Here is a 17,485-nt window from a genome sequence, read left to right as displayed (position 1 = left end):
TGTGACCAAAAACCTGACAAGATTTTTTAAATGACTGAATGGCTTTGGATACCATCGACGAAGTAGCCATTTGGATGACACATTTTATGCAATGCTCTAATCTTATTTTTTCACTTAGAGGTTTTAAACAAAAATATATATGTATGCTATTTAAAAAAAAACAAAAAAAAAACGGTCAGTATCGATCGCCCGTTTAAACTTTATGCATTACGTAAAACCCCCTAAATAAGGCCGAAAATAATTGGCTGCATTTGTTTTCTTTTTCAAAAACGTGAATTCGCTTTTCATTGTTGCATGTTAACGTCCAGGGGCAAATGTGTCATATTGCATAATTGGGAGAGGAAATTTTGAATTAATACACTGCTTAGGCTGACCAGAGTGTGTTTAGAAGGGAGAACATGTGCAGATTGCATTTAAAAATTAGGGAATATTGGAATATGGGCTTAGATGCTGCATTGCATACGGTTAATTAGGGAAACCTCAGAGAGATTTTGCAATGGTTTCTGAACATGCAGAAAGCAAGCTTGACTGTCGTCGTATACAAGGTTTTTGAAGTTAAAAAGTCTTTCTAAACTAGTCTGTGTATGTTTGCAGCAATTTATTGCCAGGTCGAGGAAAATCAGTGATGACCATATTTCTATACTCAAATTAACCCCTCATTAAAATTGAACTCCGTTTAAGTAGAAATTCAATAACTGATTTATAGATTTTAAAGAAATCTTCTGGTTGATATACATACATGTGTTTTTCTTTTGTTCGTCTGCTTGTTAGTGATTGATGTGGTATGTTATACTGTCCAGTTATTTTTTGTGTTTCCTGTTATTTTTTTTTGTTGTTTTTTGTTTAGCACAAAGTTGTAAACGTACAAGACACTGACACACACAATATCATTTGTACTTTAATTTTATTTTAGACTCATTTGGACCAGAAAGATGTCATCGTCTAGAACTTGCGCTGAACACACTTTACAAGAAATTAGATTCCATTGCGATGCATGCAATGTTTTTGTGTGTGATGATTGTGTTTCAGGAGAAGGAAAACATACTACATGCAAAAAAAGTAAACTCAATGATCACAATAACAAACAAGTTTTGATTGAAAGTATTGCAGAAATAACTGAAAAGGATATTCCACGTTTGACCGAAACAATGCAGGTTGTTACAACAATTAAAGGGTCATTTAACGAATCAGTTGATGAAACCATTACTAAAATTCGTTCAAAAACACGAAAAATAAAGACAATTTTTCATGAATTACAAGAAGAAGCTATACGACAGATTGATCAATCGAGGCACCAAGCGAACGTGAAATTTGAGGAATGCTATAATTATCATCATATTCGATGTAGCAATTTACAACAAATAACAAGGAAAGTACAACAACAAAATTCTAACATTCAACCATCAGATGTTGTAAAATTAAATTCCGAGCTGCAAAAAATGGCAAATAACGAAAACAACTCGGAAAATATCCCGAATATCGAACCTCCTAGTTTTGAAATAGAGGAGAAATATTTAACAAAAGAATTTTATCAAGATTTTTTTCAATGTAAGAAGGCAAAGGCCGTAGACAAAACATCATCTCTTACAAATAAAGAGGAAAAAAGGGAACAAAACCCTTCATCAAATGATAAAAAATTAGAAGCGTCTGCAAAAGAAACAAATCCAGATCGTTATAAGAATGAACAAAAAACAGATATGAATTACGACGAAAGTTCAAGTGATATTTATGTGTCAAAATCGCCAGACAACGGAGATAGAAAATTAGGGGTCTCTGCAGATCATAACAAAGACTTAAAATACAAAATGATTAAAATGGCGAAATGTGAAAATACTTGCATTTGTATTGTACCCAAGACAAATATATACGAGGCTTGGGTTATTGGAGTTGATGTCAATGAGGTTAATTTAAACGAATCAAAACCAATCGTTACCACTCTCCTTTCGCGTATAGATGGAGAACCATTTTCAGCTGGACATAGTCAAAAGCATGGTTTGCTTATAGGTCGTAAAAAAAACAGGAAAACCATCAAACTTCTCAAAACGGTAGCTGGAACTCTAAGAAAATCGGGAGCGTGCACATTGGTTTCCCATATAAAATTACGTTCTGAACATTTGGCAGCTATTTGTACCGTATCGTCTCCAGAGAAAGACAGAGATATCGCTGTTTTGACAGAAAGCAATGAAAGGGGAGCAGTAATACGATGGTATTCTGACAAAAAAATCAAAACGAATGAGCTGAACATTTCCAACAATATTAAAATTGAAAATCCAGTATTCATAGACGAGAGTGTAAACGGAAACATTTGTATCACGTGTGACCCAAACGATAAATCGTCGTGGATACAGCTTCTTGACAAACACGGGAATCACAAGATGAGGTACCCACCAAAAGATGAAAAAACAGGTAAAGAGAAGAGTGCGTATTCATTTATTGGCGCTGGATTTCTGAGAGATGGTCGTATTACAGTTTTGGACCGTGTTTGTTTTCGTCAGCACCTTTTAGATCAAAATGGAAATTTTATCAAAATAGACCAATACCAAAACCAACCATCATCTTTTGCTGTTGACATACACGACAACATTTGGATAGGATTTTATGATGGAACAGTTCAAGTAATGGAATATGATGACGGAACGTATGAGGAGATCAATTGAACTATATATACTTTTAATTCTCAGTTTTGAGAATTAACAGTGGTGATTTTTTTAGACAATATTTATCTATTCATAAAAATGCGATTGAATTAGAAAAAAAAATGACTTACAAAATGATGTATTTTTATGATTTAGAAAATGATATTTATTCATAAAATGATATGTATTTATGAAATGATATTCATTTATAAAACATAGCTGCTATCTTATTTATTGATTGATTGAATAGAGAAGAATTCTACGTGCGGGATTCGAACTCACAATCTTAGTGTTCACAGGCTCTTAGTTAAGTTGCTATACCATTTGGCCACCAAGATCCTCTGTCTCATTCTTTTTTCTTCTTTAGTAGATTTTTTTTTTTAAAACCTGTTTACAGTTTCCTCAGTTGCTCAGGATGTAAATTGAGGATTCTCGTTTACATTTAAAACCAACTCTCGTCTGGGAGGCAGGAGACTGAAAAAGTGCACTTTAATACCAGAAAAAGTGGTATAATAATACTTATTATCCTCTGTCCCATTAACAAACATTTCACATTAAGACGACAATACTGGTTTGTTTCGCAAGTGATATCGAGATAGTTTTTTTATTATTGAAAAAAAAATCAAATCGTAACCTGCGGATATCCATGTTTTTTAAAAAATCGAATAATCTCATTCGAAGTCGGTAAACAGTAAATTAAGCGTAAACGTTGATATTTAGCAATTGCGTTTTGTTTAATATTTGATTGATATAAATCCGTGTTAAGTGCACTTCATTTGGTGCAAAACGTTTAAATATCTATCACCGATGGTATAATATGAACGGGGAGTTTTGTTCTTATAATATTCCTGTTTAATTTGAAATTCATACGTATTCAAACATAGTTTATGTCTAATACTCATGTTCTCAATAACTTATGCTTGTTGAAAAAAAAATGGGGTTTTGGTGCTTATTTTGAAAATTTCGTAGATCTAAATTGTTTGCTTTAGACAGTTAAGGTGTTTAGAAAATTTAAAAGATATCTCTGGTTCATAATTTTTTTTTAAAAGGAAATATTCTAACTTTCACATTCCGTTTCTCTAAATAAACTTGTATTTTTGTCCATCTGATGAGTTAAGCCTTTTTCAACTAATTTTTGTAGTTCGTTCTTATGTTGTACTGTTATACCACTGTCCCAGGTTAAGGGGGGGGAGGGGGATCCCGCTAACATGTTTAACCCCCCCACATTATTTATGTATGAGCCTGTCCTAAGTCAGGAGCCTGTCCCAAGTCAGGAGCCTGTAATTCAGTGGTTGTCGTTTGTTTATGTGTTACATATTTGTTTTTCGTTCATTTTTTTTACATAAATAAGGCCGTTAGTTTTCTCGTTTGAATTGTTTTACATTGTCTTATCGGGGCCTTTTATAGCTGACTATGCGGTATGGGCTTTGCTCATTGTTGAAGACCGTACGGTGACCTATAGTTGTTAATGTCTGTGTCATTTTGGTCTTTTGTGGATAGTTCTTTTTTATATCATCATAGATACCAGGATTGAATTTTTGTATTTATTCCAGACGCGCGTTTTGTCTACAAAATACTCATCAGTGACGCTCGAATAAAAAAATTAAAAAAAATAAAAATAAAGTACGAAGTTGAAGAGCATCGAGGACCAAAAATTCCTAAAAGTGATAAATTTAGTGATTGAGACTTGTTTGTGTAATTTGTAAGATCAGTGACAGATGTGTTTCTTGAAGCTGTATATATTTTGAAATCACCTTTCAGAATTCGATTGTCTCAAAATAATTCAAGTACGGTCCCAATAAATGTTCAATAATATTTCCAAATATCTGGTTATTCCTTTTCCAAACGAGTTTCATAACCTTTAATTTTTTTTGATTGGGATTATGAATAGACCGTTTTTTCTTAATGTCAACATAATAATTATGCCGTAGATTGGGTAGATATGTGTAAAAGAGCGGATATTGTTCTAGTTATTAAATTATTGTGATTGTTCATATGTAAAATAATGCAATTAAGTCTTCAAACTTTAAGATATATGAGTAATTTTATTCAATTATTTTGTTGTACCAATGCTTGTTTCGAATGCTGAAGTGATTGTGTTTTATATACCATTATCAAAGCTTACATTTCAAGAGGACAAAAACGCTTTCGTTTTTGATAAAAATTCTGCAAAGTGCAGAATAATTGCAATAATTATGGACATTGTAAGCACAAAGCTATTCAAACCCAAGCATAACTTCCAGTCACTAGTATATTGAAAAACGTAGTTCTTTCATGTTGAATTTGCTTATAAGGGTTTGGATGTCATTTAAATATTTTTATTTACAATCTATGCAGAAACAATACCAAAACATACCTTATTACTTCATTATAAAACTACAACAGCCATTTCATATACATACACCAAATCTATTGCATTCATGATCCACACTTTTTCAACCACCAGTGAATTCCTAAGATCTTACCCTCAAAAATATAAAGTCAAACCTTCCCGATATCTCTAATACTACTTCACCATACAAATAATGCTATGCTGGTCATGTCATAACTGGAGACATTGGCATTATAAACAATAATTAACTCAGAGAGCTCTTAGACAAAGAATCGACATATCGAAATTCCACAGTCCAGAAGATGAACTTCAACTCGTCCTTCAAAATACAAAGGTACTGATTGTATTCAAGCATTCATTATCTTTGTGAATACAATAAGTTTGGTATATCCCTTTTTTCCTATTTTGTTTTAGTTTTATTGTGATTTTCCAAACCAAAAAAATAATTGTACTCTTTAATCTAAATTTTGTTCTGCTCCTCAGTAAGTCTTGATTTATAAATTAAAAATTCTGTTGTTGCTGTAACTGATTATTCAGTTCAGGACTTTGCCAAAAAATGGATAAAGCGCGAGCCAGATAAAACAGAAACTGGACGCATTGTCTGAATGTATCAAAGCTACATTTTTGTATATGGTCCAGCATTCAGTAACGCATTCTTAATCTACAAAATGTACAATGATCACACGAGTCACTGACTGTTTCAATAAAATGCCGATGTGAATGCCTACCCCCTCTCAAAGCAAAATTCAAATACAATTTAGCCTCAAACAATAATGTTGTCTATGCAAACCTCATTACACATTTTCTCTGTATACATGAAGAATACTGATCGTACAGGAACTAGAAATCCATATTTTAATATTATTCACGAAGCAGTTGATTTAATGACATTAAAAAATCCACCCTTGTCGCTCTCGGTAACCGTATCAACATGAACAGTATATAAACCTACCATATTTGTTAAGTTTGGACGATTTTTTCTAAAATTGATATGCCGAATTTCATACTGAACCTTTTCAAAAACAAAACGAAAAAGCATCCTGCATATATATATATATATATATATATTAAATGATGTCATGTCGCTGAGGAACCAACATTTCAATCAGTGCTGAAAAACTTCATATACCAGGAACAGTGGTATAGTATTGTTGCTTTCATATATCAAAGTATACCGACATTCTGTTTCAAATATTGATCTTTTTCTCGATATTGACAAAAATAGAAGAATGTAAACTATCATTTATGACAAATGTGATGAGTTTTATTTTGTAAATTGTCAACTTTACATTTCTCAGTAGTTTTGCATTTGCATATATCAGTTAATACGGTACGAACATTGGTTTTCAAACTTTGTATACGCCATTGACAAGTTGAACTCTTTACACAAAGATCTCCCAACAGAGGAACAGAGAAATAACGTCTGAAATCGACATTACAAAAGATTAAAGGTCATCATCATTAAATTGGTTGACTGATACGATGTGTAAGTGTTAATACACACCCAATGTCTTTTGCTTATTACATTTTGTACAATGGATTTACCAAATTAAAACGGTTACCTACTTTTTTCCTTAAATATATCTGCTATTATCAAAACAAAGACTCTAGCTTTCGAATTTGCTACTAAGTCTTCTCTAATGTACAAACGACATCTAGGTATAAAAGAAAACATTGGTCTGATTGGAGGCACGTGTATGTTTACAAGGTAACATGTCTTCTTGCAAACTGTTACCTTGTGAAATAGCACGTCAAAAATCTGGCTCAGCGTTTCGGTAAAGTAGAAATCACTTTTCACTAGTCCTTACAATCATCGTTATCGTCATTGGCGATGATGATAACGACGACAACGACAATGATAATCATAGTCATTCAAAATTTAGATACAATAAGTTTGCAATTGTATAATTGTATAATGGATAAATACAAAAAAAAATCAACCACAGTTATGGATTTCATAAATTACAGATTTGTTGTATTCATCATTTTCATTTTTCATACATTTTTTTAGCGTTTTTGTTAAACGCATCTAATTTTAATTACAATTATACAGATAAACGCAAAGAAAAAAGCTAGCACTCCAACAATAAAATAATTCTTAAGCAATCCAGGAATCCACTTTGATACACTCTGTTTCAATCCGTCATTTTATATTCTGTTTGTCAATATTATGTGTTCATAATAGACCATTAGTTTAGCAATATACGTTTTATATGTAAGTTTCATTGTGATTCTTCAGCGTGTTACATGCATTCCGTTTTTTTGTCCATAGTTTATAATGAACATTTAAGGCTATAGATTCATTATGTTTATAACATTCTTCACGTCTGATTCATAATATTAATCGTGATTAGTTTTCTTCAAATCAGTAGTTCTATTAAGGAACCGACTTTAAAGAAACTAAGCTTTTAAAATACTTTTTAATTTTTTCCAATCTTCTACAAGTCTGTTTGGCGATTGAAAATTATGGATGGAATACATTTGATGAATCCTTCCCAAATTGTAATATGGATGAAATCGACCATCATTCGTTAATGGAATATTAAGTTTTTTGGCAACTATTCCAAGGTACACATCATCGATATATAAAGGTTTAATGGATTTAAATCCATCCTTCATTTTATTTGCATAATCATATGTCATTAAAATAGAGCCACCAGTTGCATATGGAGGCCAATGTTTATCCGGATATTCCTTTATAGAAACATACCACTTCCGGCGCACGTTCCGGTTGGGTTTAGCATTATACCAAACACATCCTGTAAAAATACTACTAGGCAAACGTTTCCGAAAAACATCTAAGAGTAGCCGAACATTCACTAAATAGTCATCATCGACAAAAAAGAAATATTTAGTGTTTTTACAGTTGCTGACACTCCAATTATATCCCATAATTGTCTTAAGTGTATTATTGTTATAATTATCTAGGAAATCTTCCTGTATAATATCGTTATACATAGATTGCTCCATGCTAATGAACTTTTCAAGGAACGGGGAAAATCCTAAAAGAAAGACAACTCTTACCGATGGATCGGATATATTTCCCCATGTGGATCGTATTGCTATTCTGTTATCCATATTTCTGACGTTTGACTTGATGATAATTAAAAGAAAAGGGTCAATTTTAGATCCTTGATGACTGCATGTCTCAGATGGAGTGTTTATATAGTTATAAGGATGACTGTACAAATCGTTTTTGTTTAAACTTTTTACGTTTATAGATTTTTTGTGTACCGACACATTTTTAGAATGGTTGATCCGAACTGTCGATGAACTTATGTTATATGATTCCAAATGGTAGGTAATATCCGAACGTTTTTCCGTCGGAATTTCTGTCATTAATGATCCAAGGATAAGAATTGTTACTAATACACACAGTAATACGATGTTTTTCACGGAACAGCGCATAAACATTTTAAGACGCTTAGTTATCATCTTGTTAAGAAAATAGTCCAATGAACGTGTGAATCTGAAAAAGAAAGTGAATTAAGCTGTGCATTTACAATATCGGAAAGCTTCGTATATATTTTTGAATGTGCCAGATTTAATCATATAACTGACCCGAGAACACAGTTATTTCGTAGTGCATTTCTTTTAGACCAGAAATTCAAATTAAAAAAACCACACCTGCTTTTTCTCAAAAAGATTTTTACAGTGTAGTGTACTACCAGTGAGACAAATAATATCTATATAATTCAGTATATATATATCATAAAAACTTCTACCAGCTCTAACTCAATATATTGACAATTTAGTAAAATTCAGTTTGACAGCTTCAGACGTGATAAAATTTGAACTTTTAGAACTGGACCAATTCACTACTAAACAGAAAGATTCGGCACTCAATTTTTTTTGACATGTAATTACACCCCCCTATTTAATATTTCATGCATTCAATATCAAGAAATAAATTGGGAAAGTGTATCAAATACAACATGCAACGGTTATACACTGTTTACACTATGGACTATATTCGGACAACGAAAACCAAAGGACGATAACTGTGTCCTTGGACCAACTATACATAGTGTCTTGTTTTATTCGACGTATGCTATTACATTGTCGCTAAGGAATCTTGTCACGCTTTTCATTTTCTTTCTTCGATACATGTTGTTACATTGTATAACTTAAATACATTCTTTGTAACAGTACCACAGATAGAAGAGTACTTCTTCCTAAAATACGACATTATAGTTTACCTAATATGATGAATAAGATGAAGTAATTGATTTTTTTCCTAGCTTCAATTTATGAATCATTTGATAATTATTTTTGTTTATATTGACTAAACATGTAATGTGTTTTGTATTTTTAAATAATTTTTATTTTTAAAATGTTTTAAATTGTGTGTTCATTTAATAAGCCTGAGGTAAAAGTAAAATTGAGAATGGAAATGGGGAATGTGTCAAAGAGACAACAACCCGACAAATTGTGACATTATAATAAACTAATTACTTACTTACTACGTTACTGTGATAATACTGACTGGAACATTCCAGAAATGCAAATCAAGGCATAAAATCACGTGTCTGTACACATATGGATGATGTTTAGTGTATTTTTTAGTTTCGGGTATATTAAAATATGTTGAAATAAAATTGAGAATGGAAATAGGGAATGTGTCAAAGAGACAACAATCCGACCATAGGATATATTATACATCAGATAAAAGCAACATAAAACATATAAGATTCCTTCCTTAAAAGACATATGAGACACTTTTACCTAATGCTTATTAAAGCATTTTCTAAAGCAAGAGAAAACCTACATAAGCATATAGTTTCTGCGGATAAAGGAGTTCATAAACAATAATTACCAGATAACATTAACATACCTTCATAACCTCATGAAATTTATCCTAACTCGTCGCTATTTTCATCATGTATACATCATCTTTCAGGAACACTCCACCCTTTCAGACACTTTGTTTCATTAACATGTTCCACAATGAACGATACAATTTGAAAGGTGTTTTAAGTGTATCCACGTTATTTACGCCTTAACACAAGTCGCTTGCATACACCTGTGGTTAGAACACATTCTTCCTCGTTGCTGTTGTTAGGTTGTTTCTGGTGTAATGAAATGTTCATTATAAGAGGATTAACCGAATCACAGGTTGTATTGCAATAACAAAAAGGCGTGGCCATCATTGTAGTAGTCAAACGTATTAATATTTTATTGCTTTCGTTATGTTTAATTTTTCTATATGTATGTAAAGTAATTTTTCCCAGGACGATGTTTTTCATTACTTATATTGTCATATATTGTCATATATTACATGTAAACAAACATATATCAATCAATATTGTGTCTTCATTTAAAACAATATATAAAACGGAAATAATGTTAATCTAGAATGTACAAATATTAACATATTTCTTTCTATTTTATTGTGTTTTAACGTGGGTTTTGCCACAGGTTCACGTGACATTTTTGATTACTTGACATGATTTTTTCCATAAATAGAACAAATTACAGAAGTCATATTGTGTTCACATTAATCCTATCATTACAAACCTACTACTTGATGGTTGTTGGAAAATTAACACCTAATTTAACTCTCTATGGTGATTTATGTGGTGTGTGCCATGCAAGGAGAAAATGTAAAGTTCAATGATGTATAAAATTAGAAATCACTTTATTAAATGAGAGAGGGAAATAATGTATTAAAACGAAATACAGAAAAAATAGGACCTTCTGACTACATATCAAAATTTAAGAAAGATTTTTTTTTCTAATTTCAAAATAAATAATAGGTCAATACTTCTAAAATGCTGAAAAAGAAAAAGAAAAATCACATTAAGGATCATTAAGCATATAAATGTTAAAGTTCACGTTACAACTGTCCTAGATGGTTGCCCCTAAAAAGTCGGTTAGTATAACGCATAATTGACTAAACACGCATTTTCAATAAGAGGGTGCATGTGCTGTCGCCGGTGTGTGTACGAATTCCTGTATGAGTATCAGATTTATTTGCTGTATATTTTTAATCCATGTGGACCAACACTCTTTTAATTAAAAAATGTTATCAGAATTTTTAATTTTTTTTTTTAATTTTCGGTAACGGAATCAACAAATTGAAATGTTCGTTACTGTCGCCAAATCTTAAATAAGGTGTTGATCACTAGAAAGTTGCCTCTTTGTGCATTTCTTTATCCCTTACAGTTACACAGCGTTGAGGAATTGGTGATATCTTTCAGGGAAAAAACTTTCATTCGTCAATCTCCCGAAAACGCATGACAGCATACTCCTTAAGGGTTGTCACAAAAAGCAGGTACATGTTCGTTACGCCAACTTAAATACGTCGAAATTTTTAATATATATATATATACATGATCAAACTTGAGCTGAAACAGGGAATAAAACTTTGTTGATAAAGTTACTCAAATCAAGACAGATATAATTTTCTGTATTGTACAGTTAACAGATTCTGGGAATGTCGGAAGGGAAGATATTAGATGTAAAAACGTAGTTATGACATGTTCGTTACTGCTAAAAACTTCTCTCAGTTAAACCTCAGTATATTCCGATTAGCACTGGGTAATTCTGTATATTATCCTTTCTAGAAAAATAAACCTTTTCGATTCAATAAACTCTATTGGTTTCTTAAATTGAAGGTCTTCAGTATACTTGAAATGTACGTTACTGACAAATTCGTTACCTAGGATACGAAACAGACTCAAAACGTGATAGCTTTACATAAAAGTATGGGATGCTGGATGAGTTGACTGCCGCCATTTATTTAAAACGAAAACAGTTTCATTCATTTATACACTTTTGACAGGAGAAGGATCCACATTTATAAGGTACGTTTACATTTTACATTATTACGCATTTCTTATTATGAAATACACAACTATGAAATATTATATCACCGTGTTTACATAATAACCCAAACAATATGGTCATACATCGTAATTGACATGGATGTCTTAAAATGTGTTAATCAATGACATTGTAGTTGTGACATGTTCGTTATATAAAGTAACGAACTTTTTACTATTTATACACATTGAAATAGTTCTTTAATGTTGTCTTAAAACTATCACTATGTCTATTTATCACTTTTCATTGCATAATTGTATGTCAGTTGAATAAATAAAAGTACATAACAAATTAATAAAAAGTTGAATCCTACAGAAACAGACGTTTTCTAATATTTTTGTATTGAAAATTATCACGTCTATGATAACTTACCTGCTTCAAAAGAATGCATGCAACTTGAATGCAATTTCTTGAAGAAATTACTAATGTGATGACAGTACTACGTTTCCAATCGTCACGTTTAAGTTTGTGCATTCAAAATGTAGGACAATTCCCACATATGTAGTGGTAACGTACATTTCGTCTCTAGTAACGAACATTTCAAAATAATTTTTAGCTTACCTCGTATGAAATTTTGTATTCAAATTTAAATGTTTACTAAATAAATATTTCTAAAGACTTCAACGACTTCCCCGAAAGCTTTTTATGTATATCATTGAACCCGTATCTACATACAATTATCTTTCATTTACAGGAATGGTCAAATCGAGGGCCCAGATTCAGAGAGAATACAGACAGCGCCTGAAAGAAAAAAACAATGAAGCTTATCTTCAAAAGGAAAGAGAGAGACGGAAACAAAATTATGTACCTAGTAGTCAATTATCTCAAAGAAAGAGGAGGCAAAGAAACGAATATAACAGAGATTATCTAAAACATTATAGAGCAAGAAAAAAAGAGGTATTAGAATTAATCCATGCCAATAACCAGCAGATTGAACCCTCCACAAGTGGATATGAAAGTGGAACATCGTCTGTCATTCCTACTGAAAATAGACTGCTGGTCCAAATGAGATTCCAGAAGAAAGCCAATGGTCCGAAAATGAGAATAAGCAAAGAATTAACTAAAATAAAGGCCGAAATGAAAAGTCTACAAGCCAAGCATGAAAATTTAAAGAGGAAGTACAGAACAACTGCTCGCTCTTTGCAACGAGTGAAACGAAAAAAAACTGACAAAAACACAAGTACACCAAGATCCAAAACTGAACAGCAACTCGATGAAATGAACTTATCAGCTGAACAGAGAAGCAGTGTCAGAAAAGAATTACTTTTCGCTAATACAATTTGTAATGAAATTAAATCAGCAGGAGAGGGAACATCGACTCAGGCAAGAATGAGAACTAGGATAGTAAGAAACATTGTCTCGGGTAAAACCATGAAAAAGTACAGGATGATTAAGACACTAGCACAAAGAATAGGACTCAGTAGAAATAAACTAGCAAAAGTAGCAACTAAAGACATCAATATCAAAAGGTTTTATCGAATTCGAGAGATGGGAAAGTATAGATACAATGTAACAAGATTTCTACAGAGGGATGAAAACTCTAGAGTTATGCCAGGAAAGGCAGATTATGTTAAAACAGATGCTAAGAAAGTTCAGAAAAGAATCTTGACAGACTACCTTTCAAACTTGTACCATAAATTTATGATGGAGCATCCCACAGTGAAGCTGTCATTTACCACCTTTACACGACTTCGTCCAAAGAATATTCTTCTGACATCATTTATAAGAAGAGACACATGTTTATGTACCAAACACCAAAACATGTCATTTACATTAAAAGCTGTAAAACGATTAGGAATAGACGTTTCTTTGAATGCAGAAAAAGAAGTTGAAAAACAAGAAAAGATTATACAAGACATGAAAAATACAGAGGCCAGTGATGTGGTATTTAGTCAGTGGAAAAGAGTTAAAGTAGAAGAGAAGGGCAGAACAAAAATGACAATGAAAGTTGTAGACAGCACAGTTGACAAAAGTGGATTTATAGCTCATTTCGAAAAACAGATGAACGAATTCAAAGACCATGTAACAAGAATACAAACACAATATGCACAAATGAAAGAATTGAAGATAAATCTACCAAAAAATCATTGCATTGTACATATGGACTTTGCCGAAAACTATCAGTGCAAATCCGTGGAAGAGATCCAGTCTGCCTATTGGAATCAGACTAGCGTGACAATACATCCCGTTGTAGTTTACTACGAGGTTGACGAGGATGAGCTGCTACACAAAAGTATAGTAGTAATCTCAGATGAGATGGGTCACAATTCAGCAACTGTACTATCCATCATCGACCTAATTATACCAGAGATAAAACAACTTCTTCCAACTGTAGAATGTATCCATTACTGGACGGATAGTCCGACATCTCAATATCGCAATAAAGCAATATTTAATGCTATTGCCAATCACAGTCTCGATTACGGCATAAGGGCCAAGTGGAACTATTGGGAGGCCGGTCATGGGAAAGGCCCATGCGATGGGATTGGAGGTACTAGTAAACGAATGGCAGACGAAGCGGTGCGTACTGGGAAAGTCGCAATACAAGACCCACATGATTTCTTTGCATGGACACAATCACAATCATGTAGCCTAAAGAGCATCAAGTTTATTTTCTTGCCAAAAGACAAATGTGAAAACAAAAGCAAACTTTTATCTGAACAAAAGCTTCGTCCGGTACCAGGTACGATGAAATTACATGCTGTAGCAGAAAAGGGCAATGATGTAGTTGCTGTTCGTAATACAAGTTGTTATTGCGTAACCTGTTTGTCAGATGAATTTACATGTGAAAATTGGCAGCTGGAAACAGTTTTGAAGACCGGAACTCAAGAGGGTGAAACAGCAGAGGTTGCAGATGAAGCCAGGGAAACCTATCCAGAAATGGACTATAGCATTGCAGATTACGTGGCTGCTATCTACTTAAATAAATGGTACATCGGTCAAATAAAAACAATCGATATTGAAGATAACACCATTGAAATCTCTTTTCTAGAAAAGAAGAAAGCAATGTTCCAGTGGCCAAGTAGGTCTGATATCATTTGGGTTGACCGTAAGGACATTTTGTGCAAGATATCAAATCCACAACCCTCCGGGAAATCGAAAAGAATGCTTAAAGTAAACCCCGATGATGCAGCAAAAATTGAGAAACTTTACAGTAATAAAAATTGACTTGAGCAGAAGATTATAAAATTTTGAAATGTTCGTTACTTGCTTCTGTTTATTAAAGTTTACATGTTGTTTCATTGAATTGTCTATAATATACTCTCATTTCTATCAAATTTTAACTTTTAGTAGCTATATTTCATTCTGAAATTGACAAGAAAATGTGTTTCTGTATTGTGTCACTACAGTAACGTACATTTCGTTTTGGTCGAAACACCAGGAAGTCCTTAATTTCAGATATATATCAAGTTTCAATTATAATGCTGCACTTTATCATCGTTTTCCCAACATCTCTCAACACTCTCTCCTTCAGAATACAAAAAAGATTGTATTTAATTTTTTAACCATTTTTAGAAAATGTTCGTTACTTTCATAAGCCTGCGGAAAATATATGGGTTTTACTAAACACTGACTTTTTTTAACTGATTAACTTTCACATTTTGGATACTATGTCAGTTTGCAGGATGTCATATAACTTTGTCATTACAAAATATCCAGATTATTGACATATTCCGGAATTAAACGCAACCTTTTAAATAATTTTGCCAGGAGTTTTACTCTGTAAAAAGATATGCAATTTTGAATTAGTGAGAAAAGAGTGAAAAAGTACAACAGTAGGTAAATGTTGAAACGGGAAAGTCATTTACGGCATATGTTAAGCGATCACACCCATTATTCAAACGAGGATATTCGTAAAATAAAAACACTTGAATATCTATTGGAGTACCTGCAGCGTAACGGACATTTTAAACTAGTTTTAGAACAGTATTTTAGCTTGTAGTTGGCGAATCGTGAAACGAAAACCCTTTGTTATTTGTTCAAATGCTTTTATATCGAGCAAGACAACATATCAATGAAACAAAATCAGCATGAATTGTTGGGTTTGTTTTCCTTCAAATTTTCGATATTGAAATATCGCAAATGCACCCCCTTATTGAAAATGCGTGTAAAGCCGTCATGATCCTAGCTTAAACTCTAGCATTGAACATATTATATAAAGATTGAGAACATATGTATAAATTTCATGAAAAATGGTATAAGACGTCACACGGAACACATGCACTTGTCTCAGATTCCCCTACCTTAATGTATTTTATTAAGGATGTACTTAGGTGAGGTTTTGGAATTTGTATCAAATGTTCGGACTCCTTGGTGTATTTCCATACAATACAATGTAAAATATTTTGCCCCATAACACCCCTTTTTTTCATATAAGATTAAATAGCTCATGAAAGGTCATTTACCAAAATTTTAGAAGATTCTTAATTTTTTTTCTTTTCTTTTGAGACCCAATAATACTAATGCATATATAAGGTATAAGTCCGATTCAGCCTTTTCCCGCCATATTTTGATTCTCAAATATTTCGTAAAGGAGGTCCATGACCTATCAATATGTTTAGCTTATGTTTATCCCTAATCGATGCTCTACCAGGTTATAGTATCAATTTTATTTTTCTAATTTATTAATTTTCACCTAACCTCACCTAAGTACATCCTTCAGGTTTATAGGGTAAAACAATTCTGAGACAAGTGCCTGTGACAACGACGTGGCAAACTGCTTTCTTTACGATAATTTAAAAATGAATATTGTAAAGACAAAGTATTTATACAATATACGTAGAAAGATATTGAATAGAATTGATAATGGAAATGAGAAATACATGTATGTCAAAGAGACAACAACCCAACCAAAGAGCAAATAACAGCCGAAGGCCACCAATTATAAGTCTTCAACGCAGCGAGAAAATCCTGCACCCGAAGGTGGGATTCAGCTGGCCATTTTAAAACTTAATAATAATTCTCCGTAAACTCGGGACAGGCGCCAAAATGCGGTGGGGTTGAATACGATTTGTGAGATCCGCTCAACCCCCCTTTTTCCTCTAGCCATTGAAGAACGTTTTGAAAAATTTAGACGTGGTACTGCTCCTTTGAAAATACATGTAGGAACTGGAATGTAAAACGGTCTTTTATAGTTGATACATGATTTGACACCACTCGTGCTGTGAAATACAAAATATAAGAACGACAAAATGTTTTATTACATTGTCCAAGATTTGCTTTGCTACTTGATTAACCAATATAAAATAGATGTGGTATGATTGCCGTAGGAGACCAAATGACACAGAAATTAACAACTATACAATGTAGGTCACCACACGGTCTTCAACAATGAACAAAGCCCACACCGCATAGTCAGCTATGAAAGGCAACAAACGTCAGGCATATTTATATGATTATAGATATATGTATTTGTTTCTGGACGAAATATCTATATATTTTCCAGATGAAATCGCGTATTTCTAGATCTACAGTGATGAATTATACTAATAACGAAAAGAAAATGTGAAAATGTAAGTTTTCTTATTCCGATATTTTCAATCACGTAAAAAGGGATTTCTGATTATTGACAGATCCCCCTTTTATATTATCCTCAATTCTTATCTATATGCATGTAGTGTCGCTTAGTCGTCTTTAGAGTCTATGAGTACGTTTTTACACAAGTAATGAAGTATTATCTTAATATCTTAAT

The 17,485-nt window shown here is 32.6% G+C and overlaps 3 protein-coding genes across 3 annotated transcripts; 2 read left to right on the top strand and 1 right to left on the bottom strand.

Moving 5' to 3' along the window:
- The first annotated feature begins 932 nt into the window (after window positions 1-932).
- LOC134722678 (uncharacterized) lies at window positions 933-2,657 on the top strand. Its single transcript, XM_063586297.1, has one exon. The coding sequence runs from the start codon at window positions 933-935 to the stop codon at window positions 2,655-2,657; it is 1,725 nt and encodes a 574-aa protein (XP_063442367.1).
- A 4,257-nt stretch (window positions 2,658-6,914) lies between these two features.
- On the bottom strand, window positions 6,915-10,252 carry LOC134723395 (beta-1,3-galactosyltransferase brn-like). Its single transcript, XM_063587011.1, has 2 exons — window positions 9,803-10,252; window positions 6,915-8,437 (listed from the first exon to the last, which is right to left on the bottom strand). Exon 2 carries the CDS (start codon window positions 8,401-8,403, stop codon window positions 7,369-7,371), a length of 1,035 nt encoding a protein of 344 aa, XP_063443081.1. The 5' UTR covers window positions 8,404-8,437; window positions 9,803-10,252; the 3' UTR covers window positions 6,915-7,368.
- A 1,109-nt stretch (window positions 10,253-11,361) lies between these two features.
- Window positions 11,362-14,961, top strand: LOC134722677 (uncharacterized). The gene is made up of 2 exons (XM_063586296.1): window positions 11,362-11,774; window positions 12,488-14,961. The coding sequence occupies exon 2, from the start codon at window positions 12,490-12,492 to the stop codon at window positions 14,959-14,961; it is 2,472 nt and encodes an 823-aa protein (XP_063442366.1). The 5' UTR covers window positions 11,362-11,774; window positions 12,488-12,489.
- The last annotated feature ends 2,524 nt before the right edge of the window (window positions 14,962-17,485 follow it).

This window comes from Mytilus trossulus, chromosome 6, assembly GCF_036588685.1.
Source record: "Mytilus trossulus isolate FHL-02 chromosome 6, PNRI_Mtr1.1.1.hap1, whole genome shotgun sequence".
NCBI lineage: Eukaryota > Metazoa > Mollusca > Bivalvia > Mytilida > Mytilidae > Mytilus > Mytilus trossulus.
Note: the sequence above shows the minus strand (reverse complement) of the source record. Positions and strands in the feature narration are given on the sequence as shown.

Bases quoted from the DNA above. Each gene is read 5' to 3' on its own strand.
- LOC134723395 (XM_063587011.1), bottom strand. From the start codon at position 8,403: ATGATAACTAAGCGTCTTAAAATGTTTATGCGCTGTTCCGTGAAAAAC.
- LOC134722678 (XM_063586297.1), top strand. From the start codon at position 933: ATGTCATCGTCTAGAACTTGCGCTGAACACACTTTACAAGAAATTAGA.
- LOC134722677 (XM_063586296.1), top strand. From the start codon at position 12,490: ATGGTCAAATCGAGGGCCCAGATTCAGAGAGAATACAGACAGCGCCTG.